This window comes from Centroberyx gerrardi, chromosome 14, assembly GCF_048128805.1.
Source record: "Centroberyx gerrardi isolate f3 chromosome 14, fCenGer3.hap1.cur.20231027, whole genome shotgun sequence".
NCBI classification, from domain to species: Eukaryota; Metazoa; Chordata; class Actinopteri; order Beryciformes; family Berycidae; genus Centroberyx; species Centroberyx gerrardi.
Window position 1 is genome coordinate 23,891,566 of NC_136010.1, and position 27,414 is coordinate 23,918,979.

A 27,414-nucleotide genomic window follows, 5' to 3' on the forward strand; every position below is an offset into this window, starting at 1 on the left:
TCTCTCTTCATCTCCCCCCCCCCCCCCCCCCCCCCCCCCACTCTCTCTCTCTCTCATACACACACACACACATTCACTTGTGCTAGCTGGAAGGATGTCTGCCGGCTCTATGCGTGTCAAGACAAATGCAGAGGAGATGATGTTTTTGTTATTGTGTACAGTGTATTGGTGTCAATGGAAATACCAAGTGCTAGCTGATAAAACTAAGGTCGCTCTTGGTGCTTTTAATGATACTGTAATGCGCAACGGTGACAAAGGCCATTGTAATAATGATAACAGTGGTGATATTTATTTATATTATCACAATAGCTACAAGTTATCAGAATATTTGTCATATGCCTGGATCCCTTCAATACTAGAGGTGCCATGAGCCATGCCAAATAATGCGAAATTGCACAAAATTGCACATAGTGAGCAAAAAAAAAAAAATCCTGTGGGACCCCAGACCCTCCGCCTTAAATATCCATAATACTACTAAAGTTAAATTGAACCCTTGTCAGCAACAGTTACCATCAGGATACAAGTGTTATAGCTGGGTTACAGAGAGAGCAAAATTCATTCTATTGCTTTTCTTGGGAATAGTGGAGCAGAGCAGAGGTCTTTGGTGGGTCTAAAATGTTTTACTTGGCCCTAAAAAAGACCCACAACGCAAAACTGACCGACAGATTCTACCAAAAAATGGCTGATAGGATAAAATGGTCTCCCACATTACCCTTGAGAAACTGGCAACAAAAGCAACTGGCTGTTGGATTAAATAATGTACCCTAATATGTTAGTGTGTTAATACCAGGGACATTTTTTCTCATTTTGCCTGCACAGCAGCTTGCAAAAACACAAAAAACGGCATACAAAAAGGCGAAAACAAAGCTTGAAACCCAGTCGGTCCCATCAGAAACTGACTCACCGATCGACTGTCGTATCAGCAGCGAACAAAGGTGACACAGAAAACACAGGAGAAATAACGAGGGGTCGCGAGGCCACGGAACGAGCTGCGGCAATCTGCCACATTTGTCACGGTGATTTTCGAACACACTGTTAAACGGGGGAAGCTCGGGAGTCAGCGAGGCTTGTAATTGGCTTACGGCGTCTGCGAGTCCTCGTGGGAAACGTAGGAACCATTGGCTTATTCTTCCCGTACAGCACAAGCACTTTTTAAAGTACGTGTGGGACGGACTTATCCGCCTATCCCTCATGTGCTTAATGCTGCCGCCCCGTATGCTGTGGAGAGAGAAAACTTCTGAGGTGGCGGCAAAAGAAATGAACAAGCAAAAAACTTCTTCCCTCTTCTACCCATTTGTGATGATGTGTGTGTGTGTGTCTCTCTCTCTCCCTCTCCCTCTCTCTCCCTCCATCTCCCGTCTCAGCTGCCACCTCTCTCGTCTCCTTCCCAGCGCTCTCTGTGCTCTTTTGTTCCCCCTCTCCCTCCGTCCATACGGTCTCCAAAACAGAATCGGCTTATATAATGGAGCCCCGTTCCTTATGCGGTCATCTCATATGCATGAATGAGCCATCTTGTTTGCAGAGAAGGGAGATGGGGAGAAATCGGGAGCACATATGAATTTAAAGTAACAAACTCCGCACCCTGGAGACTCTCTCTCGTATTCCTGCCTGCATAAGTTAATGGTGTTGAAGACAATGCAACTTCGTGAGAAAGCAGTCGACAGCGCATATTAAATCATAACAGAACACCTGGTGTGATGTTATTGATTGATAACGCCTGTATTAGAGAGTGAAGGCTAATTACCGCACGCATAAATAAATTGTCAGGAAACTCAACGTGGGATCGTGTGTATACTGTAATTATCACACATTTGCATTAGATATGAATTTGGCCCCCGGCGTGCTAGCATGCTAAAAAAATAAATGGGCTGGCATGATATGTAGGCCAGCATACAGTACATACATACACATCAAGTAAATGTGCCATCCACGCTTCTCCGTGCTATCTGGTGTTGTCGTTCTCTCCTCTTTTCTCTCCTGTCTCTGGGTACCAGATGAGGCTGCAGGCAACGGCTGAAAGAGAGAGGTGGAAGCGTGAATGCTGGTGATGGAAAAATGACATGCCACACATCTTACAGCTGTGCCATCCACACAAATGTTAGACGGTCTCTTGAGATGAGACTGGGGGTTGGGGGAAAAAATAATCTCAGTAGATATACAGAGAGAGTGAGAGAGAGAAAGAAACAGGGGGAGGGAGAGAGATGTTTATTCATAAGCTAATTCACTCTCGCACGCTGCAACAAGCTGTTTACAGGAGGAAAAAGCAGTGTTCTTGTTCCCAGTGTGGGCATATGGCCCGGGTGAGAAGAGGAACACAGGGCACGGTCATACAGATCCAAACAAAACACTCTGTTGTTGTGCAGTTGCTCTTTGTGTGTACCTGATAGTTGTGACACCCAAACTGTAATGGAAAAGAATGGTTGACATTACTGATCTCACTGATTCATATTCATACAAAGGCAGTTGATTGCAGCAGAGAAGCTTTTGTGTGTGTGTGTGAGTGTGTGTGTGTGTGTGTGAGGTAGCAAACCCCCCTACAAGATTCATTAGTGATTGCAGCCTATATTTAGGCTTCTGCTGCAGTTGTGTGTGTGTGTGTGTGTGTGTGTGTGTGTGTGTTTGACTGGTGAACCTCCAACTCTGCAAGTGTAGGCGTCTGCCAGTGCCAGAGAGAGAGAGAGAGAGTGAGAGAGAGAGAGTGACATCCCAGCTCTAATGAGGACTGTGATGTAAGACGTCCTATAGGAGTCCCTCCGACACAGTATGGCACTTTTACTCTGTTCCTTCCTGCACCAGTGGTAATGGATGTGAACAAACAGAGAGAGAGGACAGATGTGGTGGGGGTGGGGGGTTGAGGAAGAGAAAGAGAGAGGAAGAAAGAAAGAAGAAATGAAGAGATGGAAGTGGAGAGACAGTTGAAGGTAAAGGCAGATGGCGGAAGGAAGACAGAAAGTACCAGTGCTGTTGGCTTAATGCGGTCCTCCCTCATCAAAAATTACCTCCGATGTGCCCTTGAGCAAAGGCTTAATCCCCAACTGTTCCAGTGAAATAAAAAAAAAAAAAAGAGAAAGTATGATGGAGCAAGCTTGCCAGGACGAATTTGTCAAGGACAGCAAACAGCAGACCTCATCGTCCGCTGTTCATGAGGGATTAAACCAATATGTTTGCGCTGGCTGTCATTCAGTCTTACACTAGATTAAACAGTTGAAATAGCTGAACAGCTGCAATGCACAGCACAGTGGGGCGGGTGGTAGCCGGGTTCAACAGGTTGCAGAGCTAATTTAGCAGGCTCCTTAGCCGTTACTTAGAGAGGCAACGATGCACGATGTAGGGAAACGCACTGAGCCGTTTGAAGTCGCTGCTAATATACTTATCAGTTCACCTCCAGTCACTCTGTTGATTGCTTATAATCATGGAATTTGCTTGCATGTTGTGGAGGGTGTGCAGGTTAGAGGAGTGGGCTGGTAGCAGAAGGTCGGCGTTTCAAATGCTGGGAAACTCTGAGTGGGGAAAGTGAATGACTGTCCTATCCTCCCTCAACACATACCACTGATGTGCCCTTCAGCAAGGCACTGAACCCTCAATAGCTCAGTACAAGACTGTTCTACTGTGTGAATTTGATGCAGAGCGATGTAGAAAGTAAAGCATGTAAACCTTTAATTTATCCAAGGCGACCTTACATGGATAAATTGATGGCTAAACAATGCTACAAATTGGCATTCTCCATGAGCCAATTAAGCCTCGGTTTACATACAGTGTTACTGCCACTGCTTTTCTTCAAAAGAACATTTTCTGTTGATGCAGCTGCTACAGTATACTGCACATAGAAAGCTGTGGCAGTCAGTATGTGAACAAAACCATAAGAATGACCCAAATGTAGAACACGTCACACTTGACTACAGATGTTGTAATGTTGATAGTTTTTGTTTATTCACACAGCGTTCTGTTTAGTAGATAGTATGTAGTATAAACGTTAGGACCCTCATTGTTTGCAATATAGCATCTGTGTCTATAGTATAGATTGTGTATATAGTGTGTGTGTGTGTGTGTGTGTGAGTGAGTGAGTGTGTGTGTGTGTGTGTGTAATATATTTGAGAGGAAGGTGTGTGCTCTAAAAACATAGAGCAGACCTGACATAGAAATATATGTGTGTGTGTCCCTCTGGGGCATTTCCCCATGGACCTTTTGAACAGCTTGTAAAAGTTAAAAGTCCCTTCCCTCAGCGCTGTGTGTTCGCAGGGGAAAGGAAGGAAGGAAGAGGGTGTGTCTGTGTGCATGCCTGTACACACAGACACAGACACACACACACACACACATAAACACAAACACACACACTTGCAGGCCCGTCTGCACAGCTCTTTCTCAGCTTCTGGTATTGAGTTATCCATCAGGATAGCATGGCCGGGTCGATGCGCAGCCTGAGTGGTTTTATCTTTCACACTATAGTCCCATCTGTTATCTGCACATTGGGTCTGTCTCTCTCTCTATCCACTGGACTTTTCTCTTCTCTCTTCCTTCCACCTGTCTTTAAACCCTGGGGACCATACACACACATACCAACCAACCTACATGGGTGGGATTGAAGGGTTTTGGCCTCTGTCTAGTCTCTGTCTTTGGACTTTCTCCATTACTCTCCATTGAAATTCTACTTAATGAGTATAATTGTTCTGCTTAATGAGTATAATAGTTCCATTCAATAACACTGCATATCAATTTTGGAAAGACCTGAAATCCAATCAGTCAGTATTTCAAAACCACAAATGATTCTATCCTCAAAGAGAAATATTCTGTAGGTGAACGTCTTAAGATGTCTCATAACTTTTAATAATGTGTTTCACATTAATTTCAGCACTCATATTGTAAGAGAATTCACTTTTTCAAATGATGAAGATCTCATTATGGAATGGAACTTTTTAATTTTTTACCTGTAGAGGCTGATAAATAACTAATTATGGGCTAATTATGGGAAAGTACAATTTCCTCCCCTGCCTCCTTACCTATCGACCCGCCACATTCTTAGCAGAAATCAAAACCATTTTTCTCTCTGGGCCTCTTTCCTCCCTGCAGCATTGTAGCAGCATGTGATTTCAATAAGGTCCCTCAGCAATTGCTAGAACGTCACCCTCAGCCAAGAAACTTAACGTTATTCCCATGTTGCGACACATAGCAAGCGCATGAGTGAGCAAGTTTTAACTTAAAACTCTTGTCTCTTTATTAAATCTTTCACACAGAACCTGATTCTATACAGAAAATAGCACTGAAAGGCAGGGTGACATATTTTTGGCTGGTAAAAATACATTTTGGCAGGTGACTTTTTTTTTTAGTTTGCCAGCCCTTGACAGGTCAGCCAAACCGTTAATTCCAGACTCTGCCTACAGGTATACATGGTGTGTGTGTGTGTGTGTGTGTGGGTGGGTGGGGGTGGGTGGGGGTTGTGGGATGACAGAATTTACCCTTGAGCCTTCCGGAGGCGTCGTGGGCCAAACTGAATGAAATACGTGCGACAGGAGGATGCCCACTCGACAGCCTCAGCGATATAACAGCGCTCACCCATCCTTCTCTCCTATGACATCCCAGCCAGGCTTTATTATTGGATTTAAGCCCCCTATGATCATCTTTCACTTTGATACCTGCTTTGTGCTCAATTTTGTTATCACATACTTCTCATCTATGCAGGCCAGGTTGTCTAATGTTCCCGAAATAGGGAAGAGTTACAGGGTGTACAAGGACACCCAAAAGAGGCAGAGGAGATTTTTTTTTTTCTTTCGTAGAACAGAGTGATTGTCTCCTAACTCTCCCTTTCTGGCAACATCCCTCCTGCCCTGTAATGCCGTTAGTCTATAAATAATAGCTCAGTTCAACCCGTGGAGAGACCAGTATCCACTATGCTCATGTTTTATGGTGGATTCCTCTGTCCTTGCTGATCTGCAGTGAAGAATCTTGGGTGATTTGGAGCAGACTTCGATTTATCGCTGCGAGGTCGGCCTCGCTGTGTTTTATATTCTGCACCTGCTGAGCTACTGTCTACTTATTGTATCATTCAACTATCTACCAGAGGTGGGGACTCACAATTGTAATTGCTTGAGACTTGACTTGATGCATGAAGTGAAGACTTGAGACTTGACTTGATGCATGAAGTGAAGACTTGAGACTTGACTTGATGCATGAAGTGAAGACTTGAGACTTGACTTGATGCATGAAGTGAAGACTTGAGACTTGACTTGATGCATGAAGTGAAGACTTGAGACTTGACTTGATGCATGAAGTGAAGACTTGAGACTTGACTTGATGCATGAAGTGAAGACTTGAGACTTGACTTGATGCATGAAGAGAAGACTTGAGACTTGACTTGACTTGGGTTCTGGTGACTTGGGACTTGACTTTGACTTGTACTTTGATGATTTGAAAAAGTTTCTAAAGTCTTTACAAAATATCTTGTGTTTGTGTAAATAGTTAGATTAGAAAGTGATGAGATTTGTTCCAGCAGACGACTGAATTTAAATTCTGTTTTCTGAATTTGTATGGAATTATTGAATTTATATTTATAATTTATATTATTTATATTGAATTGAAGTTGAAACTGATTATAGAAATCAAACTCATGATGCTCTTACCAAGTTTTTATCCTATTAAAACCATATTGCATTGAAAAGTCCTAGATATTTAGTTTTCTTTAAGATATTAAATTGATACTGGACTCTTGATTTGTTCTGACTTGACATGCTGATCTACATTTAGACTTGAGACTTGTGCCTCAAGACTTGAGACTGACTCTGGTCTCGAGCAAGTTAACTTGGTCACACCTCTGCTATCTACCTATTTATTTCACTCCTCTACCTGTTTAGACAGAGACATCACATTGAGACGTGCAGCTTTCAGAATAGAGCTGTGTCGTGATTCAATTCAGTGAAGAAAATGGAAAAACAAGAGTTTTAAAACCGTTTTGCCCGCCTGACATCTTGAGTGACATGTGGTCGTGTCGAGTCCGGTTTTGTTCAAAGGGCCTCGCCGTTGACAGTCTTCCTTCCAACACCTCCTGTTTCTGATGAATGACTCAGACCTCCCCTGAGCAAATAAAGCTAGCAGCCAATGAATTCTTAACAGCACGCCGCCCTCCACTAATAGCCCATTGTCAAGAAACACATCACCATAATGGAGAATAATTTGTTATCTACTGACTCGCTACCTGAAATAGTGTGTTGTGTGTATGTGTGGTATGCATGTGTTTTGTTCTGTGTGAGGAAGAGCTTTTTAGTTTGTGTTCATGCTTGTACCTGCATGTGTGTGTGTTTGCATGCGTGATGTAATGCAACTGTTGAATCTGAACACTGCAGGGTGTAACGGGATGACTGGCTCCAGGATTAAGAGAGCCCTGGTGACAGTAGTCACAACACAGGGACACAGTCATGTTAAGTATACAGCAGCTGCCTCGTCTGCAACCTGCTCTGCTTTGGGGGAGGACTACATTAGCTCTTAGCTGTACTCTATGTGGGAGAAATGAGATATGCACCTTGGTGGCTGTCAAAGCATTTATCATTTAAATGAGGTTGAGGATGTTTTGGCGCTTGGTGTTGTTTGGATTGCTTTTTTTCTTTACCACGCCGTCGTCTTCAAGAGCCAAATTCAGTTTGAACAACTGGTAGTCAGATATTTAATTCCTCTATACCTGGGTGCTGTGAAAAATTGTGTCGGAAAAATCATTTTATGCAAATTCAGTTTGTTCTTTATTGAACACTATTTAATAAATACAAGTAAAAGTTGTATTATTGTGAACATTTAACTTAAAGTACAAATTTTCACATTTTAGCTGTCTTCTCCCATAATCCTCTTTGTATGCAAATGAGTTTCAATGATGTCACATAGTGAAAGAATGTACTTCTGTATTCCTCATGTGATACAGGCCATGTGCATACTGCAGCTAAATACAGTATAGTAACAGTGTGTATGTAGCCGCAGTGATGTATGATGATATATAGCTACATCTTTTGATGATAGTAAGACAACATACAGTATATGCATTTTATAATAAAGCAATTGTTGTATCAGCTGTACTTCTACTGTACGTATGTATGTATGCAACATGCTATAAGCTATGTTTGCTGATGGTTCAGTTTGACTAACATCAACTAGCAATCCAGATAGCCTAACATTACTGTATTTTCCATAGCAGAGATGAGAACAGCTGATCAGCTATGTAGCCAGAGAGCTGAGATCACATTCAAATAAACTGATAATGAATTACTCTTTTGCTGTCTCACTTGGTATTGTCATCATGCAGTATTATGTGAGGATCATGATAAATGTCAGTCTGCCTGCCTGCCTTTCTCACTGTCTGTCAGTCTGTATCTAACACAGTTAGTGCCTGTGCCTGCCTACTGTACTTTGTGTCTGTGTGACTCTTTCATTTATTCTCACATATTTATGTGTGTGTGTGTGTGTGTGTGTGTGTGTATGTGTGTGTGTTAGTGCCTGCTGTACGTATGCTTGTGTGCCTGTTTGCGAGTGTGACCGAGCTAACACCCACCACACTGTGTCTATTTATGCAGAAGTGTGATGCTTTTTCTCATGTCTGAATGTGTGCGTGTGTGCATGCGCGCTTGCGTGTGTGAGTGCATTATTCTATTATTCAGCCTAGTGTGTGTCCATAGACTTTGTGTGTGTGTGTATGTGTGAGAGCTCCTTTGGTATGTGAGAATACCCGCCATCTGTCCGGTTCCGCTCCGCCGGTCTGCTGGAGCTGTGTTACCTCGGCGTAATCCTCAGCTGAATATTAGCTAACGATCCCATGGAAGCTCGCATTAACACCGGGCCTACTGTGGCCTACACACACTGCAGAGCAGACCAGAGGAGCGCACCACACTGCCAGACACAGTGGAATACCATACAAAACAGTGTGGGAGTCTGGGGAACGGTGTGCTGCAGAATACAACAGAACATGAATGATTAGAGTCACGTTCACTCTGGAGAAGGAGAAGCGAGGTGGAGAAAGCCTGGAGGTGAGAGGTTGCCAGTTCACATCCCAGGACCGGCTGGGAAGATGTGTATGGGGAAAGTGAATAAGTAATGTTCTCCCCTCACTCAATGACTACTGTTGATGTGCCCTTAAGCAAGGCATTTAACCCCCAAACCGCTCCAGTGGAACAGTAGAAGACTGTGGTTGCACTGGGCAGCTCCCATGTGTGTAGCTGTATGAATATGAAGCAGGGCGTCAATGGAAAAGAACATGGAGCTCAATCCACTTTCCCTAACGAATACAAGTAAAAAACAAAGAAGAAAGGAGCAGGGAATGAGGGAATTGGGGTGTTTGGTGGCAGATGACCCATTTTATTGAAACATTTTAATGAGTGTTGCATTGCAATGTGCCATGATGCCATAGCTAGACTGTATACATCTTTGCCGTGTGCTATTTTATGATGAATTTCTACTGCTAGTTAATGATTTTATTCTGAAGTATTGACAGTAACAGTAGAAGACAGTAAGGAACTCACAATAACATGAGAGAACTGTAACAATGCTGAGCTTGAAGACACCATGAATGAGTTCCTGATGAATGAAGCATCATAAGTGTGGAGTAGGTAAGTTACCAGAATGGAGGACAGCTGCACAATCCTTTTATTTCTCCTTAAGAATCAGGGCTGCTAGCTGCTCAGCAAGCTGGAATGCAAACCATGTACTCCCAGCGTTATTTTTCAACGTTGAGTTTGTAGTCTGTAGCTTGTAGTCTGACTGACTCTCGGCATCTCGCTGTACGGCTGCTGCTGATAATGATCACTCTCCATCCAATTCACTGTGTGAGTTGCCCAGGAGAACACAGACAACCATCTCGGTAATCCTCAGCTGTCCTCGGGGACACATTTATACACACTGTCGCCGTTTGTTTTGTAGTCAAAGGAGATGGGGCTGTCGCGGTGTGTTTGTGCGAATGTTGACACCCGGAGAATGATGGGTAATGATGCCGTGTTGTCACTGTGTTTGAGCTGTGCGGAGCAAAGGCTGCTGCTGTGGCGTGTTGTCGTGGGCCTGTCATCAGCCGCCTCAACTCGGCACACAACACGACACATCGCAATCACGACTGTCAAATCTGCAGAATGGGTTGGATCAGAGAAATTACAGTGCGTGTGTATGTGTGTGTGTGTGTGTGAGTGTGTGTGCATCAGAAACGGGGAGAAAGAGAGCATGTCTGATTGTGTGTATAGACGGGAACAAGACAGAAAGAAAGACAGACGAATACAGACACAGATTGATGGAGAGAGTGTGTGAGAGAGTACGAGCATCTGTGTGTGTGTGTGTGTGTGTGTGTGTGTGTGTATATATATGTGTGTGTGTGTGTGTGTGTGTGTGTGTGATAATGTGCCTCTGCTGTGCATCGCCAAGCTGTCACTTCAGGTTTGCATTTGCTACCTGGTGTTTGACAAACAAGGACAAGCCTGCACATCATCACAGCCGGCCTGTCTCTGTTCCTCATCTCTCTCTCTCTCTCACACACACACACACACGTGAAAACAGACACATTTCCTGTATGTGTCATACAGACATGCATGCATACATCTCTCTGTCTCTCACATACACAGACGCAAATGAAGATGGCGAGATAGACACACACACACACACACACCTCTCAAGCTGTTACTGTTTCATGCCCTTTCAGGTGAGTATCCCATTAAATACAGTTTTAGAAAACATTACGAACATAAACAAAGCTTTGCCAGATAAAATACGTGCAGTAAAAATCTCTGTATAACAGAGTTACATATTTTAGCGTTTTGCGGTGTAGCGAGACAAAACGTGTCCTCATCTTATTGCTTTATCCACTGACTGGCAGAATCTATTATGCTCTGCTTTGTGCACGGCTCACTAACTAAACACCGGTTAACAAACAGAGACGCTCATTACGGTTGCTCCCAATCATTTCAACAGTGGCTTTAAAGGAAATCTGATTAGCGCGGTGTGCAGAGGGATGTAGTGACTGGAGATGGAAATAGACTCCGGAGAGAGAAGGCAGTTGCAGGAACAAGTATCTGAAGCCAAATGGAAATGTGCTTTAGAGTGATATACAAACAGCAGTTACCTTTAGAGCAAATCTGATTAGTGCGGTGTGTAGAGGTGGGAAGCTGCCGAAATTGTGCTTGTAAGACAACAGTTGCACTGGCAAGTATTTCAGCCAAATTGAAATGTGCTCAAGGAGGATGTGCAGTAGCAGCATCAACAGGGGAAGTTCTTTAGAACAGAAACATTTGCAGTAACAATGTATTTGAACCAAGGCTTCATTATCACTTTTATTTATCCAGGGGAGGTTGACTGAACATCAGTGTTCTTCTTCTGCAACACCCTGCATCAAATTCACACAGTAGCAAACAGTCTTCTAATGTTGGCCACTGAGCAGCTCCACTGGGAATTGAAATGTTCTGGTAACAGCCCACTTCTCTAACCTGCACAGTCTCCACAATATGCAAACAAATCCTATGATTATAAGCAATCAACAGAGTGACTGGAGTTGAACTGAGTATTAGCAGCAAATTCAAGTGCATTTCCCTACATCATGCATCAATGCCTCTCTAAGTAACAGTTGATGTCTAAGAACAATTACAGCGTGATTTTGTCTTCGTCTTTTATATTTTCCATCCCTTTAATGTTCGCTGTGACAGTTTTTACAAGCGTGCACCATCATTAAGGACATTTCTAAATCAGTTTTGCCGTACCTCTCAGGCTCATTCACTCTCACTCAATTTGAAACGGTATGGAGAACAACTGAAACAAAGACTTCTTTCAGTCCGTGAAATTAAACGGAAAATAAATCTTGATTTTACACAATTATGGCTTAACTAAACTAAACTAGAAACAAAACAACCAGACAAGGGAAAAACAGCAAACATCTCATAACGAGATAACAGTGGGAAATGATCTACAGTGTCTACAGTGATGTAAAGCAGTAAGGGAATGCAGGAAATGAGCAAAAACTCCAATCATGCTGGAATCGTCCTTCAAGGAACCTACTAATTTAGCTCTGCAACCTGAACTCTAAATCCGCCCCACTGCGCTGTGCATTGCAGCTGTGTACAACTGTTTAATCCAATGTAAGACTGAATGACAGTAAGCACAAACATATTGCTTTAATCCCTCATGAACAACAGATGATAGTTTCACTGTCCTTGACAAATTTGTCCTGACAAGCTCTTTCTCTCTTCTTTGACCATTATTTATCCATGGAAGGCTTGATCATCATGCAGACTTGTTTTCAGCAACTCCCTGCTTCACATTTATGCCGTTATACACATTCAAACCAGTACAACCACAGGAAATACAGCATGCAACTCTTTTACTTCCACTGTCCCCTAGACAGGTTTCTGTGGTGTTTATCTAACGCTTAACATGCAAAACACCTTGACTGTTTTGAATGGCTCTATCTGTATAGAGGCAGCCAGACTGCTTGTTGTTTGGCGTCGGCTGCCTTTCAGATGTCAGTATCAACCAATTTGTCATTGTCACCGGCCACTTTATCACCTGCCACCTGAGATCAATGGCTGTCTATGAAGCTTCAGTCTGAACTTTAAGTGGCTTTTCCTCAATGCAAAAAAAACCAAACATAAAACCTTTTCAGGAAATGAGAACTTGTTGATTTTCTCATTGAAACGCATGCATGTGGCGTTCAATATTCGGTGTCAACTACAAGAAAAAGTGACGACTGATGGCTACATGTTTTGATACGACTTGACAGTTTTTCTTTTTTTCCATTTTGCCCTATCCTGATTTTTTTTTCTATTTCATGTCAAATAGACTTTGTTGGACTTTGATTTGACATGACAGTCCCATCTTGCCTCAATGTGTTTGTACTCTGCAAAAACAAGTCCATATAGCTCCAAATATTTTTCTCACCGTTGATTTAAAGGTGCTACTAAATCATTATCACATTACTTTTGAGACGTTGGTATATCCATCACCAAGAAGACTGGCAGGTTCTACTCTTCCTCTCCACTGCATTTTGCATTGTGTGCTACTGGGACAGATTTAGCAGGACATCTGCTGGATTGCTTTACTGCACAACAGGATATTGATTTATGGCACAAAACAGGAGTTTTTACTGATAGTATAAGCATTTTGGATTCTTCACATGCTAGTAAAAAAGTGAAGAAAAAATTAATTCTAAAAAGCAGTGATCCCAAAAAATACAAGGCACTCTGTCTTAAGTGAAAAAAGCTAAAAAGCTAATGGTCTTCGTCAGCAATTGCAATTGCGCAATTTAATTTCCATCGGTGCCTTGTGTTTTGTTTTGTTTTTTTGGATCGCTGCTTTTGAGAATTTTATCCTTTCCTCACTGTGTGTCTTACTCTACCTGCATCCAATTTAGTGTGCTTGGTAAAGTCTAATTCACAACAGAATATTAGGACATTCTCTGTCTTTTTTTTTTTTATCCATGTCTCCAGTGAAAATAAGAAACTGATTTTTTAAAAGTGCTTTGTGTTCTTACAAGACCCAAACAGGGTTATATATTTATACTCAGCTTTGACACAAAGGACAGAAGAGAGGACAGTTTATATGGCAAAGGAAATAACCCTGCAGATACAAACAACGGGGATGAGTTTAGACAGAATGAATATATGAAAGGAAAGAGAGGGGGAAATCATTTTCAGACAAAGTATTCTTCTCATAGGGGATCACTGTCATCAGCTACAATGAGAAATAAGAATGTAATGCAGCCTCAGATTTCATGTTGCAGATGCTTTCCTATTATTGAGATACTGAAGTTAAAAACGAGTTCTACAATGCTGCAGTTGAGTGGCCATTTGGTAGCATGCAGATTGGAATGGCCAAAGCACAAGTATCATTACACGCTTCCACACTGTGCTAAAAAACTGTTAGCGGTGAGTTCATGACAGCATTTTGAAATCAAGTGTGGTGATTTTGAAGGGTTTTTGAGGTGTTTATGGTACACTTAGGATTCACTGGAAGGGCAGCATTCAATCAGCACGAAATAGGTGTGTGCCCTTCGATGGGTGCTGTAATCCAAAGCACCTTAGAGTACTGCAAGTGCATGCTCTTTGAGTATGGGTGGCCCCGGTGGGAATTGAACCCTGGTGTTGTTGTCATGGTCTTCCCAATGAGCTGTACAGGGCATAACAAATGTCTCAGAAACCAGTCTCAGGCATTAACTCCAATGAGATAGAACACTTTTTTTACATTTGCAAAAGTGCTCTTCTTTCATTTGGTTTCCACAGTCTCATAGCAATAATTAATGTAGCACTTCACTAGTTGCACTCTTTAATTCGTTTAAACCCTAGTATGATCTCTCAGTTATCAGAGCTACAAACCTCTACTTTCTGGGCTTCTAATCATAAGCTAATTTCTTTAGTGGCAGTTTGGGGTATAAAGAGGGTATGGGCTCATTGCTGGCAGATCCCCCCATAGCGAGAGTTGTAAAAAGTTTTAATGAGCCTGCGGGTGCCAGAACCAGAGAGCATAATTCCGATTTCTAACTCCTCCCTTAGTGGCATTGTGACTATAACTATTTTAGGAGTGCAGCATGTGTGATATTGTCACATGAATAATTCATATCTGGAAGACACTGTTAAATGTCACTAGATGCAAAAGTAATAGGTAAGGCAGGGAGGAAAAGGTTTTGTGTTGCAAGGCTGAGTAGAGCAGTAGAGCAGGCGATGACAGGCAGTGAGGAGGGGAGGAAGGAAACGGAAAGGTCAGGAAGTAGAGAGAGGCGAGTGGGAGCGCCTCCTGCTTGATGAAATGGACAGGTCATTTAGTGAAGAGAGAGAGTGTGTGTATGTCTGCTTACATGCACATTGTGTGTGTGTGTGTGTGTGTGTGTGTGGGCAGGGGGTGTAGCCATGCCTGTGTGTGAATATGCTTGCTGGTGACAATTGGTTTTATCACTTTTGCATCAGCATGGTTTTGTTTACTGTACAGCTCCTCTTACGCTCAGACTGGCTGTGTGAGGAGATAATTATAGAAGTTAGTGAGAAACGAAACAGGCAGCAGTGAAGCTCAGTCTACAGTAGCCTCCCTAGAGGTTTGAGACTGCTTGTGACTGGAAAGGGGCTGGTTTGAATCCCCAACTGGCTGGGAACATCTGAGAAATGGTCTCCCCTCCTTCAACAACTGTCATCTAGTTCCTCCAATTAACCTTATTCACACGACAGCCATTTTGAACACGGAGGGGAAACTCTACCTGGAGCGAGTCCAGCTCTGTCCTGCTGTTGTGAATCAAGATGCACATCGTACAAACATTTAGCAGTTCATAGATTCACCACTGAAAAACATAAAAATGTTTTGGCCCATTAGTAGCTACCAGAGTGTAGCCTAGGTAGCTAGTAGCTTACCAGTAAGCTAGCTAACTAACTTCCCTGCTAAATTCAAGCAGTGGTTGTGGTTGTTGTTCCCGGGGTTGCTAGCTTGATAACTGTTAAGTCTATATGAACTCCTCCCTTAGGTGTTGAAGTGACACTAGTTTTATATATATGCCAATCTTCCAGGTAGTTTCTCACCGCAAGTGTTCAAAATGGCCGCCATTTGAATATAGTCAATTGCTCCAGCTCCTAGTGGCCAACAGTACAATCTATCTATTCATCCCTGGATAAATAGATATTAAAAAAGAGAGAAATTGAAAAAGAGGGAGATAGCTATTGCCAAGTAAAAACCTTTTTACTACCTGGAATTTTGGCAATTTTTGCGTTTTACCTGAATTGAATTTTTACGTGGTCCTCTATGTGTTGAGAACATTTTAACGGAAACCCTTATGAAAACCTTTCTCACCCGTTGTATCATTTCATAAAAGCATGCTTGTGAATCTAAAAATAGGCATGTTTATCTGAAAAGCTAATTTTAGAGACACGCTTTCTTTCACCCAGCAGCAGCAAAACTACAGGGAGAAAGAAAAAAAATATTAAGATGAAGAAGACAGGAGAGAAAGAGAAAGCATGTTTTCTTTGTGCTCTCTTGATGTGAGAAGGTGCAACAGAGTGACAGGGAAAGAGACTCGAAGAAAACCTACAAAAACAAAAAAAGAAACCGAGGTATAAAAGCACGCGCGAGGCAGCCGGGGAGATAAATCACCGACCAAAAAAGGAAAATGCAGAAGGGGAGCTATCTAGAGAGAGAAAACGACATAAAAGACGCTGCATAATTACAATTCGCAATCTGAATAAACACACAGACATAACTAAGTACCACGGAAACAAGTGCAAGGCCACTTTGTCTGGTTTTTGTCTCTCCTCTTCGCTAATGCGAATACATTAAGAAGCACGTGATGATCAAACAGGACAAGATTAAAGCACAGAGGAGCTGCTGTAGTCTGCCATGCAGGCATTGTTTTTGTGTGTGTGTCTCTGTGTGTGTATGTGTATGTGTCAGTCTGTTTGCATGTTCCTGTGTCTGTGTGTGAGACAGCAATTAAAAAAGACAGTTGTATGTGTGTATGGACGATGGTTGTTTACCTTGCTAGGTCACATGTCTTGTGTTCAACAATGGAAGCAGTGAATTACATTTACTCTCATTAGTGTAGCTTTTCTGTGTACTTTTTGAGTATTTTTCAAGTCAGCAATTTTACTTTTATTCAAATATATTTTGACTGAGGTTGCCTCTGCTGCATAAACTGTCAAACTGTAAACCGCATCTGCATCAAACCAGTGCAGACATATGGAGGAAACGTTAAATTCATTAACTGTAACATTAAATGCCCAAATTTACCATGACAGTAGCAAAGTTAACATCAGCCAAAAAGCATCCATCCAGCTGCAGTATTATTGGTGTGTGTTTGCCTCATTGTTGTCCAGCTGGTTGCATAGGAAAGATCATTATGTAACAATGTCTGTCTTTTATAAAGTGACTTTTCCTCTGAGTACATTTTAAATGATCTACTTTTTTACTTTAGTAGAGTTTTACATCAATAAGTTTACTTCTACTCCAGTACATTTTCAGCATAGTAACAGTATTTTTGCTCGAGCAGGATATTTGCATGCATGCTCATACACACACGACTAGAACTACTTCCTGCTGTAGCATAGCAGAGTCCACCGGTCCGGACTATTCTTGAATTTATGCAGATGTTTGACCTTCCCTGTCCTGCTCACACCGTTACCTTGGACCTGTTCCTACCAATCCAATACCAGCACTCGTAGCTGTGGAGATGTGAGCGTGTGAGCATGTGTATGTGTGGATGGGGCGAGTGAAGAAGGAGGTGAGAAAGAGTGTATGCGGCGGTGCTTGTGTATGTATGTACAGTATATGTTTGGAAATGGCCGTGTATAGGTGAATGAGTGTGTTGAATGATACTGATTGTGTTGGGGTCAGCGCTGAATTGACTCAGTAAATTTGAATTGGATTTACTATTCCCATCAACTTTAAATTTCTGAAATCCAGAGAAATCCCTGTGCTGATACAGTTTTCCACCACTTCAGTTTCAAGGTGAGGATGCCTCTTGAATTTCACTTCAGTTTTGTTTTGTTCAGCTCAAGGTCAAGTTCTAGTTCCTGTTTGTTTCCATTTTTTCAATCTGAATTTTGAATTGACACCAGTGCTGACAGCAGACTAGTGAAGTAACCCCATAAATAGTTCTCATCCAGAATATCTCAACGTCATGGTTGTTTTTTTTTTGTTTTTTTTTAGAATACTCTTGGGTTTATTTCAACTCTGTGCCAAATATTGTCTCTCTCTGTCTTAGATCATTTCCTGCAACAACTGTACTTACTCTACTGGGAAATCTACTGAGTCCCATTTTCCTTTGACGTCCTGTAAGCGTGTGTAAGACGCTCTGTACTGTATATTTGTTGAGCATTGCAGTGCATCGCAGCACCTGTGACCGCGTGTGTATCAATATTTGCTTTCCTTCCTTTTTTTAAGATTCGTTGTTACTGCGTTTCTGGTTAAGAGGGCCGGGAAAGACTCCAATGATGGATGCAACATTCTCCAAGCATCGTTTTTGAGACGTTTATTCCTGTAGTCTCTAAAAAAAAAAATGTTGTAAAGAACTGGGAAGCTTTGAATGGCTGGAATCAAATTCTCGCCCATTGTGCACTTGCCAAGTGGGAGTATTGTTCATGAAACAAAAGCACATCGGTAGGGAAAGAGGAAATGCAGAGATCTGATTCAGCCGTGGCCAACTGTTCTAAGTTTGTTGGCTGTTCCAGACATCGGCCGAGTTTCCCATGTCATGCACATTGTGCTCCAACAGGTGATGCAACAACATCCCAAACCTTATCTTTTTCATAGTTATCTTTAGTTATCTTTGTAGAAACAATGCCGGTCATATAGCTGCCTCGGTTTCTCCACAGACTCTTGTACATCAAAACAGTGTATTTGTTCTCTATCTATCTATCTATCTATCTATCTAGATGATTCAATAGCAGACCCGAAGTTAATTTGCCATGTAATAGTTCAAAAGCAAATAAAATGTTCATCATCCCACAGTGATGACACTGATTTACATCAGTGCACATGTATTAATCAATAATAATGACAGTAAAGACATTGGCAGGTTGATCATCACATATACTGTATCGATATGCTTCTGTGGTGATATGATGCCAATATAACCATCTGCAGTGTATTTCCACAGTGTATTTCTGTGAAAAGAAAAGAAACATAGTGGAGCTCAGTGCTCAGTGCTCCAGTCCATTAACATGGGCACCAAAAGGAAACCCCATCTCCTGCTTCTTTTATGTGACTCTTATTAAAGCTTCTTTTCTCTGCAACCAGCCGTATTCTTTCGAGCCAATACACTTTGATCTTTTCCTTTCTCAGTGCCGTCTTCAAATGGAGGTTTTGACGGGACTATTGATTGACCCCAGGCCTCACTATACAGCCCATTGTGATTGCTATTGACCCTTACTCTGTGTGTGTGTGTGTGTGTGTGTGTGTGTGTGTGTGTGTGTGTGTGTGTGTTGACCCTAGGTCTACCCTCTGGTTGTAGACCAGTCACCCAATGACTCCGCATCGCACTCATTTTCCCACGCTCCCCCCCCTAGTGCCTGACCTGACATTGACGGAGCTATTTATGTGGAACCAGGGGAATACTTCACCTTCAACTTCAGCTGCTGGTCAAACAGACGGACGTCAATACTCCTGCAGTGTGTAAACGCACAGGAGACAGTGGAGGAAGGAAGAAAGAAAGAAAGAAAGAGATGGACAGTGGCAGATTTTATTTCGAGTGATGACCTTCCATTGACTCCTTTCATTCCCTACACTCCATCCCTATCTAGGGCAAAATGTCCCCACTTTCCTCATCTTCCTGTCCTTGTGGGGACATTTGATCCTTATAAGGAGTATCTATAGGTGCTGCATGGTGACTATATGGCTGGCAGCGGGCATGCAGGGGTTTCATATTGATCTGGTATTGATATGTCTTGACTAGGCACAGTGCAATGCCCTTTAAATGTCACCGTGAGAGATCGCCACCCATCCATCACACCACCAGTAAGGACAGACGTTACAGGAGCCGGGGGAGAACTTTGTCCCTGGCATTTGCTTCTGCATGTCTGTATGCCTGCATATTAACATGCACATTTCCCATTCGCCAGTCTATCTCTCCTACAGTATGTGCATTTGAAATGATGTCTCTGTTAGGAATGGTTGTCTTCTTGGACCCAAATGCAGACACAGACAAAATGTAAAAGGAAAAGCGATTTATTGGAGGTTGGAATTAGAAGTGATGAGATGAAGGCAGGCAGCCGGAGTAGGGAAGATGATCGGAGCTGGGCTGACCGGCGAGCTGACGAGCTGGTGGGTTAGCCGGCGAGCGAGACGGCTGGCTGGAGCTCGGGTTGGGGTGTAACGAGCTGGCGGACAGGCAGGGAAACTGGGTGGCTGGCAGATGTGGCGTGGGCAGGTGGAGAGACTCATGGAGGAAATCCTGGGCACAGGAGAGACACGATCAACATTAACAGAACTTGATACACAAGGTAAGTCCAGACATAAAGTGCAGAGCGACCGAGAGTGTGTCTACCACGGAGTTGGTGGAACAATCTGGCGACCACTGGTAGGTACGCCGGGGTTGATATACAGGAGGTGATGAGTGATGAGGTTCAGGTGTGTCGGCAACTCAGGAGCCCAGGAGCTGGGAAGGAGAGGGAGCCACGCCCACGCCACACACGACAGACACAGACAAACACAGAAAGACAAACCAGGGAGGCGGAGACACACAGGGGGCAGGGAACAACGAGAAACACAAGGAAAACTAGAGTCATGGCAAGAGCCATGACAGTCTCTTCCATTTCGTCAGTTTCTCATCAACTTTGGAGTTTTACCAAACGCACACTGATCTGTCAGATAATCTCTCTCATCCGTTTCCCTCTCTGTTCATCTCTCCCTGATATGCCTGTTTGCGCTCCATATGAATTTTGGCTGAACTTCCCCTTTACCGCCGCTCTCTCCGTACTAAACAACGATCCCCATTCAACAGAGCTGCTTTCCTCACTTTCCCCTCCAAATATCCCACTCGCCTTGTCGTCTACCCTCCCTCTCTTACGTGTGTTTAATCCGGACTGAACCTCTAAAAATAGGAGCGCCGGTCTAACGATCTATCGCCGGTCAGATTATGTAACCGACTTAACCTCGCTGGAATTTGAGAAGCAAACAGGTTGTCAGACAATAAAAAGAAAGTTTCAAAGAGGCTAGTGAGCAAAGCCCCAAGGGGAAAAAAAGACATTTTGCTTTTAAGAAAAGCTGAGTTTTTAATCTTTGGGAAGTGGCTGAGGTATAAGCTGGATAACACACTCCAAGGTGTCCATTAAACAGACTGAATGGACATTGTGGAGCTGGAGATCAAGCTGATTGAATGTGGAGCATGGTGCGCCTCAGCGGATTCAATCGAAATTCTTCAAGGAGCAAATTTACTGCTGTTATTGTGTGGTTTTTTTTTTCCTTTACATCAGGTTTGTCCCATACACCTGCCTTAAGGAGGGAGAACGCAAAGAGTAACAATGTTTAGAAAGAGCAAAAAGACGAACCATGTGTCTCTCTTTCTCTCTCTCTCTCTCTCTCTCTAAAATATCCCAAATTCCAAAACTTCAAACGTCACTCTGGCGAGACTTGGCTCGGGCTGAATGGCGTACGAGGGAGGGGGAGGGGATGCAAGTGGATGAGGGACAATAAAGAGGAGATGAGAGGGACGGATGAAAGGATGCAGTGATAGGAAATACAGAGAGGGTGAAGAGGTGCCAGATAAAGCGGTCACTTAAACCGAACGGGAGGAAAAAGGGGGGTGGAACATGATGAAAGTAAAGTGAAAGTAGAAGTGAGAGGACCAGAGCTGGGACAAACAAAGGATGAGGGAGGCGCAGGCCAGAGAGAAAGACATAGGGAGAGAGAGACAGACAGAGAGAGAGAGAAAGAGAGAGGTGAAAACAGGTGAAACAGGTGAAAAGCAGCGGGCCAATTTGGTAAGTCAGCGCTTTGGGAGAAAAGAACAAAGAAAGAAAACGTTTTAATTTATTTCCAGATGTCATGTGTTGATATAAGGAGTGCAGGGTGCAATAAATCACAATATCTCTCCTCTATGTCTTTTACCTGAGAGAGACTGAGTGTAATAGAGGCATATACTGTTTGTACCTGATGTGCGTCTCTATGGCAGCTTTTCCCAGCCACCCAAATACATCCTTGATTGGTTTGTGGGAACTTTGAGTGTCAGTATTGTTGAGGTTCTTAATGTCCGGCTCTGTGCACACATTTTGTCCAAAGAGCTTGTATTTTTTCCCTTATCACTTAGCTCCAGTTAGTGTCTCAGTGCTCTGGCTTTGTGTAATGACGTACTTTTGTTCACCAAGCACCAACCTGCCAAATAGCCACCCCATAATAACAGTCTGTGGGTTTACGCTGTGGTTGCCATGGAGTCTCCCTGGGAGATGCGAAGAGACCAGAGCCCAGTTTCCTTAATTAGAGGAGATTGCACATGATTGGACCAAGACGGGGCCAAGAGACAGGAGCACACACGCACATGGACACACACATGCACGCACTCATGGACAAAAGGGACAGATGGATGTGCAAGCACACACACACACACATACACACACATGAGCAAGCATGCATGCACATACACATAGACACACACCTACACAGTAACAGTCAAATGGTGGTACTGGATTGTTAGGAACAGGTCAGAGGTAACAGTGTGGGCAGACAGCGAAGGTCAAGCATCTGCAGAGTCCAGGAATAGTCCAGACTGGTGGACTCTGCTATTTATCATCATGTTACAGCATCAATAGTTCTAGCTGTGAAAGTCATAAATTACTGTTACTCTCAGTTCTGTAATTGAGTATCTCTATTGTGTACATTTTAACTTATGTACTTTTGTGTAGTTTAGTACTTGTATTTTTTTAACTTAATAGTTTTATTTTTACTCAAAAAAAATGATATGTAACATTTTCATTTTATTTTTTTACATTGAGTACATTTTAAATGAGCTACTTTTCACTTTTACTTAGATTTTTACAACAGTACCTTTACTTCTACTTAAGTAAAATGTCAGCAAAGTAACAATACTTGTATTGGAGCACTATTTCCACAGCTGCATACTGCAGTATTGTGTGTTTACTGGTTATGCACTTACTGGCACCTGTGGGTCTAGTTGGAGTACTGGGTGTAGTGTTCCACTATCAGCATCAATAGACTAGTAGTTGAAAGCTGGAGGTGGTAAAAGGGACTTTGGTGGAGAGTAAATGAGTCTCTGATGATCAGTGAAACAGTGTGTCTGAAAGGATGCACAGTGCCAGTGAATATTACACAAGGGCAGTGTGATTATGAGAGCGTGGTTTAATTTTGTTGAATAACACTTAACAAGATATTTTGGTGACATCTGATATATAAGGGAAGTCTCTGGAACAGTCTGTATGTTTGCTGTCATCATCTGACTCTTGCATCTTTCCAGTCCTCTATATGCTAATGTTGGATAAAGCACAGATTTTTCGACATTTAATCTCAATGAAAACAGCTTCTCATTTCATTGTACATGGAAAGGCTTATCAGACTGCTTTGACAAAAGAGCTTTTTGGAGGTGTAAAAGTAAATGCAATTTAGTCTGACAGACGGTTTGTCAGGTATTTTCTTTGTGCTGTTTTGAATTGGCTTTACCCACACACTCTGAATGCAAAAGTATTTGTTCTTTCCATTGCATACACATGCAGAAACACACACACACACACACACAATTTGACATGACTCCATTATGTCGTGTTTATCTGCCAAGTTAATGAGAGCTTTATCTGTACCGTATTTAAAAAACATGAATTTGTGCCTTTTTTCATAGGAGATAATGAATATTGCAGCATCTAGGTTTCTTCCAGTAATGAATCAAGTTGTGTTTCCTGAAAAGGGAATTAAGATCATCATTAAAAATTGACATCATCCCTTAAAGTTTAAGTGTGCGTGTATCTTTTATTTTGAGCTGTTGAATTAGCCTTCTATGGAGAAAATACTCCAGTCATCCAGGTACTTTCATGATACAGCTAACAGTGCTGTATAACAATTCTGCTCTCTCTCTCTCTCTCTCTCACACACACACACACACACACACACACGCACACACACTTTGACAAACTTGTCTACTAAAAGCACTTCATAAATAAATTTGACTCGACTTGGCTCTTTATGCTTGTAAGCATTACAACGTTATGCTACTATTTTACAGTCTGTTGACAACGGAGGCAAACAAGTATGTAAGTCAATATGGCTGACAGAAACACATATTAGATGTTTGGAATGAGATTATAAATAAAGCTGCCATTTGTGGAAAGCTCTCTACAGCAGCATGGATGCATACATTTCGGCGTTAGTTCCCTGCTCCCTGCTGATCTAAAAATGTGGTTTGAATGGGAATTTATTTTTTTTTTTTTTTCCTGCTTCCGCACTTAGCCCCGCCTCCACGCGTGTGCATGGCGACACACTTTATGAGATGAAAGCCCCCTTGCTGAGTCATGCTTTTTTATGTACAACAGTAAAATTGGATTAACTCAGTCGTAGCTGCTGAACCGCATGGTGATTGCACTTGTGTTGAGCTGCATTCAGACTGACAGATTTATTATTGCTTTATTCTTCACAGTTTAAGTCACACCTCTACAGATCTGTCTGTCTGGGCGACTGTGGCTCTCATCCTCGCTCTCTTCCCCCTCTCTCTCTCTCTCTCTCATCCTCTCAGTTTCTCCCTTCCTCTCTCGCTCTTCTTGCTCCCTCAGATTAAAGTTGTCACAACTTTCGGAGTGCTAATGGACTGTTAATCCTAACACTGCCTCCTCTCTTCTCCTCTCCTCTCCTCTCCTCCTCCAACCTCCCAGTTCCTCTAATGTCTAGCTTTACTTCCTGCTCTCCCTTTTTCTCTCCCTTTCATCCCCCCCCCCCCCCCCCCCCTCACTGCAGCATTTCAGCATGATCACTGTGTCTGCTTGCTCAGCACTTTTTTCCTCTTCTCTCTTCTTCTTCCTTGCTCCTCTGTAATATTATAATGGCACTGCAGTAGTTGGGGGGGTATTTGAACACGCCCTTGTGAAAGTCTTTCGGGGGTCATGTGGAAGTTTCTCGGGCCTGGGGGAGAGGCTGTTTACAATATTTCGGAAATATCGCAGATGCCTTGGACGGCTGTAGACAGATGAGACGGATAGCGGACACGACAGCTAGAGCAGGAGTGGCAGGATGAGAGGACGACATGATGCATCGCTCTCTCTGGCCCGGCTGTTTGGGGAGGCGTTTGCAACATTTTTTTCTAATTTCGCCTCGCTGTATCCCGCTTAAAACAAGTTTCTATTGACCTTGTGTGCTATCAAATTAATAAATGATATGATGTTGTTTAAAAGTGTCTGGTGTGTGAATGGTGCTGTGTGTTCTATGGGCCAACATGATGAGTTATGTTTTCTTTTTTTTACCTCCCTTCTCTTTTGAACAAAAAAAAAATGTGTCTAGTATGTAGTGTCATGAAACTGAAGTGACTTATTAAAGAGTTTTTTAGTAAGTAATGATCTACAACATTTTCATATAAATAAATGTACATTATGCAGCTCTCTATCACTGATTAATATAACACAGTACTGATTCCACCTATATCCAGTTCATTAAAGCTTTTCCATTGTATGTTCTAAACACCCGGTGTCTGGTAGCTCTTTCCTGGGAAAAATCTTCTGCCACACAGAGAGTGATACATTTTTAATTTCTGGTTTGATTGGAATAAACTGAGACCTGGGTAGATAGCATGAGCAGTGATAGCCACCATGGCTGAACAGACAAAGAAAAGAGAAACTCAAACTGCATCTACAGAAAATCCAAGGAAAAAGACAAAGTCTGGACACACTGTTTGATTGACAGGTGATTTTACATATCAAAATCTCTCTCTCTCTTGTCTGTGTGTCTCTTTCCAGATGGGAAGGTGTATGCACTGGGCGGCATGGGAGCAGACACCACGCCCCAGGCCCTGGTGAGGGTCTACGAGGCAGAGAAGGACCAGTGGCAGCCTCTGACCTCCATGCCCACGCCGCGGTACGGAGCCTCCACCTTCCTGAAAGGAAACAAAATCTACGTGATGGGTGAGAACAAAGATCTGAATCTGAAGTTGGTGATAGTAATTATAAGTCTGCCTCCTGTGGCCTTGTGGGTGTAGTTGGTCCAGTCTATCTTACATACACAGTGTCCCTTTTTTCACTTTCGCTCTTTCTGTCTCTCTCTCTCCACACACACACACCTACCGTGCGTCTAGGGACAGGAGAGTGTTGTAGTGTTGTGACCGTAAGTCTTTAAGCGCTGTGACCCTGTCTACCTGACATTTTTAGAGTGATGAAAGGACGGACCGATGGAGGGGGGGGAGGCGCCTCAGAGTCTCCGTACAATATTGATCGGAGGGAGAGAGACGGAGAGAAAGAGAGAGAGAGAGAGAGAGAGGAGGGGGAAAAAAAGTAAGACTGTATTCTGTTACCAGTTTCACCCTCTGTCTCACACCGGTGAGTCACCAGTGAGAGGAAATGACCTGCTGATGACCTGAGGAATGACTCAGTGAGGAATGATGCTGAATTTCAGCTTGAAAAAACAATTAACTCCTTCAATAAATGGACAGTCATTTTTTTGGACGTGAAATGAACTCCCATTGCTTTTACTTACTAGAAAACAGTGTATCTTTAGTGGTGACCTCAATTCCAACCAATGAAACCATCACTTTGATTTTTAGACTATCTTGTCCCCTGCTATACCAAAATGCATCAAATCAAGGAAGTAAAGATGCCATTTCATGGGGTCTTTAAGGTGTTTCCAAGCATATCGCAAAAATAAAAACACTGCCTTTTTTTGTACAAGGTCCCCCATTTCAGGGCGCCGAAGTACTGTGAGAAACTTCCTGCACAACTATTACTAGATTTCTGTACTGTTGTGCTTCTGTATTCCCGGGGGCAGCAGGGAGCAGCCAACGATGCACTTTGAGTGTGCAACTTTTGAAAACTGTTTTTTTTTTTTTTTAAATGGAGAGTTTGGCAGCCTGTACCCCCCTAAAGATGGCTGGGAGGGATTGTGGAAAAACAGAGGAAAAAGTGTTCCGGTTGTGCTGGATGTGATCACAGGCCAGCAGAGATATACAGTACATGAGGTTCCAGTGGTGAGGACCTGAGTGGTTTCACCTCTGTTTGATTCCTAGTGTATAATTGGTTCTTAATATTTGAGAAGCACTTGATTTAATTTGAGCCATTGCCAGAGTTAATTTCAGCAGTGTTCTGCTGGGACAGCAGTATCTGTCCACTGTGGATGCAGTTTTAAATGAAGCTCCTCAAGTATTTCAGATACAGACTTCCCTCCTTTGAGACTAACTGCAAAACGGTTTGAAGAATTGTAGAACTTCCTACAGTAAGTTTGACAAAAGAGAAAATGAGAAAAGGTCGATACTGTACAGCAAGAAAAAGCGAGTTGCATTTGCCCCCCGTATGAAACATCCATAACTTTCCCCACTTTGCAGCCTAGTAGCATAGCAAGCTAATTCATCTCAGTGTGGCTGGAACTAATGATGCCTGGCAAGTGGGACAGAGAGGGATAGCTAGTCTGAACTGCACCCATGGACACACACACACACGCACACACACACACACACAGGCGCTGAATCACTTTACAACACATTACACAGAGCTGTGAGTAATGTGCAAACAGGATAATGTGATATTATTCATGCTGTTTGTTTTGTAGCTGGAGATGCAGGTCACTGTCTCTGTCCCCCTCTCTCGTTTCTCTCTCCCTCAGTCATGTCATGTGACTGTAATGCTGTTCACCTATCTGGAAAGTCGACTCCACTTTCTAAACGTCTGCATGCGGCAATCTTCAGCTGCTGTATTTGGATCAATGGGTGTCTGAACCTTCATTGATGTAAATGCTGCGTGCTTCCAGGCAATAGCAGACTAACAAAGTATGTTGGCATATGGTATCACAGCCTGTCTCGTAGGACTGATCAAGACAGCC

General features: G+C 42.8%; 1 protein-coding gene across 1 annotated transcript in view; it reads left to right on the forward strand.

Moving 5' to 3' along the window:
• The window catches only part of klhdc8b (kelch domain containing 8B), a 98,527-nt gene that overhangs the window by 34,282 nt on the left and 36,831 nt on the right, over positions 1-27,414 (forward strand). The window contains exon 2 of the mRNA XM_071927614.2: positions 25,347-25,511. Coding sequence (XP_071783715.1) covers positions 25,347-25,511 — 165 coding nt within the window. The remainder of the gene's footprint in view (positions 1-25,346; positions 25,512-27,414) is intronic.